Source organism: Alosa pseudoharengus, unplaced genomic scaffold (genome assembly GCF_046254945.1).
Source record: "Alosa pseudoharengus isolate Yale_2024_CS ecotype anadromous, Long Island Sound unplaced genomic scaffold, YU_APseudo_1.1 YU_APseudo_1.1_scf_4, whole genome shotgun sequence".
In the NCBI taxonomy this organism is placed as follows: domain Eukaryota; kingdom Metazoa; phylum Chordata; class Actinopteri; order Clupeiformes; family Clupeidae; genus Alosa; species Alosa pseudoharengus.
The window spans coordinates 4986029-4996486 of record NW_027468774.1 but is presented as its reverse complement, the minus strand read 5'-3'; the positions used below and the strand labels follow the sequence as shown (position 1 = coordinate 4996486).

Sequence of the window (10458 nt, the reverse complement as noted above, 5' to 3'; positions counted from 1 at the left end):
CGCAACGCGGAACAGAGTGCACATGCAGGGTGCGTCTGTGACGCCAGGCTAGCCTAATTTCTGTGATTTTCTGACTGCAACAGGTGTTTGACATGAGACGAACAGGTAAGCGTGGTAGATCACATTAAGTCACAAAAATTAATATTATGCCATGCACTAATTTCGTAAAACTGTACAAAAATTAAACTTAAGGGTAGCCTATTCAGAATCAGGGAGTTTTGTTGAAAGCATAGACTATTAGAACGGTTGAACGACGCTTTAAAATGAAACCTTGAAATATCATTAACCTATGTTTTTTTTTGTTTAGGCTAATCTACATCCATTGACGTTTAGAAAATGTTTTTAGAAAATGTTAGGCTATAGGCTTTATTAAAAGTCTGTGGAATTGACGTCTGAAATAAATGTTTTTTCGCCATCAGTAGAAGGTTAAATATTTGCATACGATATTTATAGTGTCTTTTGTAGCCTACTTTGTTTTATAGCGTAGACTAGGGTTATGGAAAATGGGTTAGAGTGAACAAGAACATGTTTAACGGAAAGCTTTAGTAGTTATAAGTTTTACAACTCATTGTTATGATGTTAAAATTGTATGTCGAAATTGTGTTGGTAGACTTTTACTTGGTTTGATATTTATATGAAGTATTTCCACTGCTACATTAGTTCAACCAGGTCAGCATATTCCCGCCATTTCCATTAATATTTTGATAATGCTCTGCTTCATTCCACACGGTCCAGATTTCTACCCACAGTAACATTCTGTTAATAAGCTATAATGTGTTGAGCTGGTGTAGTTTTGTCAGACTGAGTGAAAGATGTGTTTTCTGCCAACAAATGCAATTTTTGTAGGGGAGAACTGCTGCCTACAATTGTACTTCATTAATGTGATTCTGAAAAATGTATGATATAAATAATATAATTTATGTAAATAAGATGTACTGTCTACTTAGCCAACTACTCACAATTCACACACACATATGATATCCTGTAAAACTACAGTCTTTCAAACATTCTTTTATAGTGACTGCTGAAAATGTGAACACTCGCCTTAAAATCCAAAAATTAAAAAAAATATTTTTTTCTTTTCTTGAAGTATATTGCACACATCTTTTTTATGGTGGGTACATCACCATTGTCAACATAGTGCATTGAAAAAATTACATCAGCATTTTACTTCATCTAGTGATTAGTTTGTGAAATATAGGAGGGGGGTGGGGGGCGTACATGTGTCTGTCATACATGTGTGCGGAAAATGTCAAGCACTTACCTTGACCATGAAACTACCCTTAAAATCTAAACTTAAATGACAGGACAACATAAATGCCAGGTGTTATTTATTGTTGTAAAAGAATGTAGTTGAGTGCTTTCTGAATTCTCAGGAATCCAAAAACGTTGAAATGACTCATCAGCCGTCTCTCTGCAGGTAAGGGCGTTGTGGAGGGTTTCTATCTGACGCACTGTGGGGCAGACACTCCGTCCCCGTGCCCCCTCAGGGGTGGACAGGGCTTTCAGCGTGCGAGGCTGCTTTGATCAAACACCTGCATCTGTGAGGACTACTCTGAGATGATGAAGAGTAGAGGACAGGCACAGTGGTTGAGCGTTTGACTCTGGGATTTGGGCTGAAGGAATCTACACACTCTCGCTTGCCAGAGTGAGGCGGCATGGATGCAGTGTACCCTTCCTCCTGACCTGACGCAGTGTACCCTTCCTCCTGACCTGACGCAGTGTACCCTTCCTCCTGACCTAACGTAGTGTACTGACCAAATGTACCCTTCCTCCTGACCTGACCAAACGCAGTCTACCCTTCCTCCTGACGCAGTGTACACTCCCTGCATGGTTGAAGTGTCTAGGGACAGACTCTAAGGCGTGCGTGTTCAGAGGGTCTCATGTTATAATGATAATAATAATAATAATAATAATAATAACTTAAAGTGCGTGTTCACAGGTGTGCTCAGAGGCTCTCATGTTGAGCTTGAGTTGGAGATGCCTGGGTCACACACACTCCTAATAAAGTATCTGAAGCAACTCTGACCTGTGACTGAGGTATGAGGGGGGCTCAGGCGCTTTGAGACCATGTTGTTAATGGCGCTGTACAAGTAAACGAAATCGAACTGAACTGAGTTAAGTGAGTTAAAGTGAGCTGAGGTGTTGTGTTTGGCGGGGGCGTCATGGCGGACCTGGGCTTCCTGAGTGGCCTGATCGAGGCCATGCAGACGCACTCTCCTCTGCTGGGACGCCTGTGGCTGCAGATCATGCTGGTGTTCCGCATCGTCATCCTGGGCACCGTGGCAACGGACCTGTTCGAGGACGAGCAGGAGCAGTTTGAGTGTAACACGGCGCAGCCGGGCTGCAAGCAGGTGTGCTACGACCAGGCCTTCCCCATCTCGCAGTACCGCTTCTGGGTGTTCCACATCGTGCTCATCTCCACGCCCGCCATGCTCTTCCTCATGTACGCAATACACAGACGCACAAAGACCAAGGCCCAGCAACAAGGTACTGACCGCTCATTAACACTCATTTACATGCTCAATCACTACTAAAGACCAAGGCCCAGCAACAAGGCACTTAATAGGCATCAACACACTCTTTTAATCACTACTTAAGACCAAAGCCTAGCAACAAGGTGCCCACATACTTCACATACAGTCATTTAATTAATACTAATTTATAATGCTTAATTAATAACGGATTAACTCAGTGTTTCCCATACATTGACTTATTTGTGGCGGGCCACCACAATATCAACATTGACCACCACACAATGATTTTCCAGGTTGTACTAAATTGTGCTTAACTCTGGTTAGCATCATAACCACGATGCACTAATGTGTTTAAAACGGTTGCATTCAAGTTAATTCTGCAAACCTACCACCACAAATAGAATTCAATTATGTGGGAAACACTGTAACTTCATTGTGAATTTACTTTACACTTCTGACCACATTTTCAGTGTACACTTTATTGTACATATTACTTTTCACTCGTTTGGTCTTTCTGTCCCATGTAGGGATGTAACGATTACCGGTATAATGGTAAACCGCGATAAAATGTTGACGATAACAATTACCGTTTTCTTTTCAAATATCATGATTATCATGGTTGATTACCACGGTGTGGAAACTGTGTGTTTAATCCTTCCCAGCTTCATCCGAGCCTGCTTTTGCAATACAGTAGGCCTGGTACAATGGAACAAAACTGGTACCCTACTGATTCTGATGTCTAATTGATGGATTAACTGAGATTCGGATTAGGCTACACCTGCTTTTAAAAGGCGAAAAAATTTCACCGCAAAACGTACACTGCATCATGTAGCCACAAAGTTTGTTTCGGCAGTCAGGATGTAGGCCTATGAATGTGAATGAAAATATGTCCTTCTCCAGTAGCATTAGGCCACCTTAAAATGCACCAGAATAAAGGGATCACATCTATTCGTGTAAACAACTATGAGCATCCCCAGGTGAAAATGAGTTCCAGCGTCCCCGGTTAACTTTTGATAAGGTTTTGCAAATATTTTTGTGACATAGTGACCTATCAGTGCTTTCTGAACGTATTGAACACATTTTTAAAAATATCGCGATAAAACCGAAAACCGTGATGATTTTGGTCATTATAACTGTGAGGTTAAAATGTCATACCGTTCTGTCCCTAGTCCCGTGTATGTTGCATTCTGTACTGTACGTGTATAGACAGCATGGGGGAAGCCCAAACCCATGCACAATGTACAGAATGCATATGAGACTATACATGGGGGAAGCACAAACCCATGCACAATGTACAGAATGCATATGAGACTATACATGGAATTAATCCAGTTATGGATGTTCTGGACAAGTCATGGAATTTTACAATCCCATTCTCCAGGTCTGGAAGGGGTACTTAGACAATGTAGACATTTAGTAAATTCACTGAAAGTTTTGGAAAAGTCATTACATTTAATAGAGTTTTGTTTTATATGTACAGTAGCCTACAGGCCAAAAGTTTGGACACACCTTCTCATTTCAATGCGTTTTCTTTATTTTCATGACTATTGTAGATTCTCACTGAAGGCATCAAAACTGAATGAATGCAAAGTTATTTGGCCCACAGGTGAATATTTGTCAAGTTATGGCTTGCTGAATATGGTATTAAATAATAAAAGAAAATAGCAACTTTGAAGAAACTAGAATATAAGACATGTTTTCAGTTATTTCACACTTTTTTTGTTAAGTATAATAATAATTCCCACATAATTCCCACATAATTCCACATGTGTTCATTACAGTTTTTCTCAGTCGCTTTGGTGCTATTCTCACATCACTATTAACATTTGCACAGCAGTTAGTGCATTTCTCAAAACAATTAGTGCAAACTGCAAAACCTAGTGGATGACCTGCAAAAGCACGTCACTTGCTCAAAATGGATAGTCCATTCCTCAAAAGCAGGTATTCATGTCAATGAAACTGTCAGTGTCATCAAAATGAGAAGTCTTCACACCATCGTTTATGAACAAGATAGTCAAATGGCTTTGTCATGTTTTCATTATGACAGTTCTCTCAGTGTTTTCCAATGCAAAAAAATTTCAGAACTTGGTGACACTACCTGAACATGCTCAAGAAGACAGCACTATACAGTACTTGTACAGCCATTTGAAAACTACAGTAAAGTTACACATTGCTGTAGTTAGGGGAGTAAGTGAGTACAAGACACTGAATACATACATTTTTACTGTATGCTCTTTGCAATTCTACAGCATTGTGACAGAATTTGATAACTAGTTCACCAATTTTGTATGTAATGACTCAAGCAATGAAATGAAGACTATTAGTTTTATTGGGAACGACTATTCAGTATCCATAAGTATAGTTCATTTTGACTGACATGACATAAGCAAATGATAATGTTAAAAACAGCAGAGAATTGTATGAAAGCAACTGATACATGTCCAAAAGCATTTGCAATTTGTTCAGAGGAAGGAGAAATTGCTACTATGATGTGCACAAATGACTAAATGTTGTGGAGGTTGAACTAATAGTTATGAGAATTTTAATTCTGATCTGAAAAAAGCACCAAAGCGACTGAGAAAAACTGTAATAGTGTAACGTCGGTGTCTTTTGGACTGAGTGCTAGCCTCCCAGAATGCAATGTGTGTGAATGCTGGTTTGTGTAATGTCGGTTTTAGTTAGTGTAAGTGCGTTTTCCTTATCATGTATGTGTTAGCTTGTGTAGTCTTTCTTTAGGTTTTACCTCATGTGTTTTACCCGGTGTATTGTATGTGACAACCCTGTTTGTGTATTGTGCTTGTTTTATTGACTTCCCTTGTGTTTCCTACGTAATGGTGTCCTGGTCTATGTGTTTGGCTGATTCCTGCTTCCGCATTAAACCTTTGATTGGACAACTGTGTGTGTCGCTATCAAATCGTTACAATAGTTCTGATGAATCTACAATGTAAATAGTCATGAAGATAAATGAAACGCATTGAATGAGAAGCTGTGTCCAAACTTTTGGCCTGTACTGTAGGTGTAATGAGAGTTATTGTACTCATTCATGGATAATGTTATCCTGGGTTTTCCCATGCTGCCTTACGCGCACGATTTTATTCACGCTGCTAGGCAGCCTGGATTCTATGGACTTCGTTTTCACCTCAACGAAGGAACCAATCACAAAACGGAGCGGGGACAGCAAGACGATGACGACACACCGAAGCGGTTATGAGCTACCTACAGACGCATTTGATAGACATTCGCAGTGCCCAATAAACGGCTCTGGGCATTCGTAAACCACGTTTCAAATACGAGAAAATTAATGTTTAGTTTCCAGACCCCATCTCAATGAGATGAGGTCTGACATTAGCCAGGCTAGGATAATGTTGCATTGTGGTAGTTTCTGGTGGTTAGTGTGGTGGCATCATGAACAGAGTCGTATGTCGTCAATGAAACTTACGGGGCAGCCTTGTACTACTGGTTAGCACTTCGGACTTCGAACCCCGACCAGTAGGCACGGCTGAAGTGCCCTTGAGCAAGGCACCTAACCCCTCACTGCTCCCCGAGCGCCGCTGTTGCCGGGATTAGTGTGTGCTTCACCTCACTGTGTGCTCACTGTGTGCCGAGTGTGTTTCACTAATTCATGGATTGGGATAAATGCAGAGACCAAATTTCCCTCACGGGATCAAAAGAGTATATATACTTATACTTAATATATATAACTGGGTGTGAAACGAAGTTAACATCTTAATCTCAATCCAGGTGCCGGCAGCGGTGATGTCCGAGGCAGCAGGTCGTCGCTGGGGAAACGCGGCGTGAACACCCAGGAGGAGCTCAAAGAGCTGCGTCTGTACACGCTGAACGTGGGCTTCCGCTTCCTGGCGGAGGTGGCCTTCCTGGTGGGCCAGTGGGCGCTGTACGGGTTCGGCGTGGCGGCGCAGTACCCCTGCAGCCGCTTCCCCTGCCCCTACACGGTGGACTGCTTCACCTCGCGGCCCATGGAGAAGACCGTCTTCCTGGTCTTCTACTTCGCCGTGGGGCTGCTGTCCGCCCTCTTCAGCCTGGCCGAGCTCGTCCACCTCTTCTTCAAGTGGAGGCGCCTGAGGAGGAGGCTGGGACGGAGGGGGGACGCTGGCCAGGAGACGGGGGACGCAGGGGGGGACCAGGGGAGGACGCTGCGGACACCCGCTCAGGGGAGTAGGGGTGGGACGAGGGGGCAGTTGTTCTCGGGGAGGGGCAGGAGTGGGGGCAGCAACAGCAGCAGGGGCAGTGGGGGGAAGGGGAGGGGGTCACTGGGGAGGAGCAGCAGCCAGAGGATAGACACGCTCATGGTGTGAGGGTGTGTGTGTGTGTGAGAGAGAGAGAGTGTGTTGACAACTTGGCGTGTGTGTGTGTGTGTGTGCGTGTGTATGTGAGAGAGATAGAGAGCGAGAGAGAGGGAGAGAGTGTGTGTGTGTCTGTGTGTGTGTGTGTGTGCGTGTGTGTGTGTGTGTGTGTGTGTGTGTGTGTGCGTGTGTATGTGAGAGAGATAGAGAGCGAGAGAGAGGGAGAGAGTGTGTGTGTGTCTGTGTGTGTGTGTGTGTGTGTGTGTGTGTGTGTATGTGAGAGAGATAGAGAGAGGGAGAGAGTGTGTGTGTGTGTGTGTGTGTGTGTATGTGAGAGAGAGAGAGAGAGAGGGAGAGAGTGTGTGTGTGTGTGTCTGTGTGTGTGTGTGTCTGTGTGTCTGTGTGTGTGTGTGTGTGTGTCTGTGTGTGTGTGTGTGTGTGTGTGTGTGTGTGTGTGTGTGTGTGAGAGATGAGAGAGAAGTTAAGATGAGAAGCGGGTGAAATGTCTGTGTGAATCGCTTGCACGTGTCTACATGCAGAGGACAAGCACACGCATCCTGATGTGTGTGTGTGTGTGTGTGTGAGAGAGAGAGAGAGAGAGAGAGTGAGTGAATGTGTGTGTGTATGTGTGAGAGAGAGCAGCCGTGGCCTACTGGTTAGCGCCTTCTGTATGAGCAGCCGTGGCCTACTGGTTAGCGCCTTCTGTATGAGCAGCCGTAGCCTACTGGTTAGCGCCTTCTGTATGAGCAGATGTACAAATACTGTACTGGGTTACATAGCTCTGTGCTAAACCGTTCCTCTGGTATCAAGAACCATTTGACTATTCAGAACCATTTCAGGAACCATTTCAGGTACTGTTTTGTGATGCCATGATTGCTTTTCCGTTTGGTTGTCATCATTACAGCACTCTGCTCTATGTTTTCAGTGGTTTGTCTTTGCACAGATAAGAGTGCGATAGCCTGTTCAGACTCTACTTTTTCCCATGGCAAGGAACAAGGAACACAGGTGGAGGCTGTCGTGTTTACGTTACTCATTATTCTTACCTGAGAGATACCTGTCATGGTGACGAGTCACATCTCTAGCAGGTCCGGTAACATTCCCTTCCCAACGATCAAACTTTCAGTGTCATTTCTGAATGTGATGAGCTGAAGGAATCTCAATCCGTTCTGTTCCGGCATTCTTATGGGTTATAGTCAGTCAAGCAGTGTGAACTTGTACCCATACAGTTAGACAGCCAAGCAGTGTGAACTTGTACCCATACAGTTAGACAGCCAAGCAGTGTGAACTTGTACCCATACAGTTAGACAGCCAAGCAGTGTGAACTTGTACCCATACAGTTAGACAGCCAAGCAGTGTGAACTTGTACCCATACAGTTAGACAGCCAAGCAGGTTATGCTCTGTTTAGCGTTCAGTCAGTGTGTCCGCCTTTCCATGTGAAGCGCTTTGAGTGTTGAGAAAAGCGCTATATAAATGTAACGTGTTGTTGTTGTTCATGTCACAGCATAATTCATTAGGATATCTATCCAATCTGTAGCTCCTATGCAGCAGTCAGACAATACATGTTAAAATAAAAGAAATACGATTTTAGTTGTTGTGTTTTGTGTGTGTTTCTGTTTGAGAGAATGGAAGAGTATATGAGGCATTCTAGTGTGAGATTTTAAGTATTTTAACTGTCAGCATCCTGATTATGTCTCAAAGCAAACGTCTTTGCCCAAATCTGCCAGTCAGGCTTTTTAAAAGAGAGGTAATCAACACACGCACGCACATACACACCCACACGCGCACACACACACATACACACACACACACACACACACTGGCACAAAGAATCATTTCAATGCACACAGTATCATTCACCTCATACACAGTATTGGTCTCTTTCAGAACCTTGGCAGTATTTTGCTCACATTCCAATGCTATTAAATCAGAGTGTGTACTGGATGTGTCTCTGGATATTCATCAATAACTGATGCTGAAACCGGTTCCTCTGCATTCTACGCGAGAACGCACACACACCTGAGAGACCAGGTGAGACAGGCAGGTTCCTCCGCAGGCCAGGGACCAGAGCCAAGCACAGCACCTCTTAGGAGGCGACGTGTAACTATCTGAAACTCACCTGTCACTCGTGCGAAGCAGACATGCGAGAAACGCATCCCTGCGTTTAGACTCCCTGCCACAAGAGAGCGCTAGAAAGATGCCCTGTTAAGTACCGTAATATGGGCTGCACTGTAAAAAGACTATTTTAGATTTTACAGGCAGCAAGATGCCAGTAATTTACTGTAATAGTACTTACAGTACCATCACTGTATATTAATTTACAGTACTTATCCTATTACTGTTTTCTCATTTACCGTAGCCTACCTACGTATACTGTATCATCATTTACAGTAGTACTATTACTGTAAGCATTTACAGTAGTACAGTAGTACACTATTACTGTATGCATTTACAGTAGTACACTATTACTGTATGCATTTACAGTAGTACAGTAGTACACTATTACTGTATGCATTTACAGTAGTACAGTAGTACTGTATGCATTTACAGTACCTATCCATACTATTGCATCATCATTTACAATATTATTGCAACTATTTTATCAGTACTTCTACTATATTTACCTCTACAATATTATTTTCAATAATTTACACATTTACCTAGCCTGGAAAATCCAGACCCTGGTAATCTAGAAAGATTAAGGGTCTAGCCATGAACAATGTAATGGCCCAACTCGAGGGGCGGCAACAAGCATGCATTTAAAAATCTCACTGCACGCAACTGGATAACACTAGACCATGATTACTCTGAATGATTTCGGACTTCAACGCAATCGGATAACACTACGACCAATGTGTACTGTCCTCCTACGTTGCAGCACTGTCTTCATCAGTTTAGCTGGTTTCCCGGAATGCAAGGGGAAAACGTAACATGCATCATTGCTAATTGCCAGAGTGTCTCGCAGAGACAATTCTATTGTGCTTATGTCCTTTTTATGGCATTTCACGGCTGAAATGTGGTCAGTTTAAGGGGAAGATCTCAAAAGAGAGACTGGCACTCTTGTACAAGTGCTAGGCCCTATCTCCAGTCTGAGCCCTTACATCTAAACACTATCCATTTCATAACAAGCTTTTAAGGGCACTGTTTTCTGTAATGACCTTGTTTCCATCGTTTATAAGGACAAGTCAGTGTTGAATATGGGCAAAATTCAAATCTAACTTTTCTTGATTTGGTACCAGCAGTCGGCTTGGGGTGGGGAAGTAAGTGATTATTTATTTTAAGAGGTTTAAATAAATGTATAGTGCTTTTTCATGATCAAAGTGCAACACAAGGCACTTTTCACATAGAGGTGGCCATGATAATCCAGCTATGAGTTCTGAGAGCTGCTTATGGTCACAGTCCAATACTCAAACAATCTTTAGACACAACACCTTTAAAAATATGCTCCATTCAACCGACGTGAGTGACTATCCATTCGAATTAGACCATGAGACCAAAATCCCACATTTATATCCAACTCCAGGTTGAGCGGGATACGCCTCATCCCTTTGTGGCCACCAGGTGGCAGCATTGTGTTGGCGTGCTGTGCGGACGGCTCTCCTGAGTGAGGCTGAGAGGGAGAGACAGCTCTGTGGTGTCATGGTTCTGCTATCCCAAAGCCTTCCCCACAGGAAGCCAC

General features: G+C 43.2%; 1 protein-coding gene across 1 annotated transcript; it reads left to right on the top strand.

Moving 5' to 3' along the window:
- Positions 1–6793, top strand: LOC143102223 (gap junction delta-3 protein-like). The gene is made up of 3 exons (XM_076265691.1): positions 1–105; positions 1421–2490; positions 6219–6793. The coding sequence occupies exons 2-3, from the start codon at positions 2166–2168 to the stop codon at positions 6791–6793; spliced, it is 900 nt and encodes a 299-aa protein (XP_076121806.1). The 5' UTR covers positions 1–105; positions 1421–2165.
- The last annotated feature ends 3665 nt before the right edge of the window (positions 6794–10458 follow it).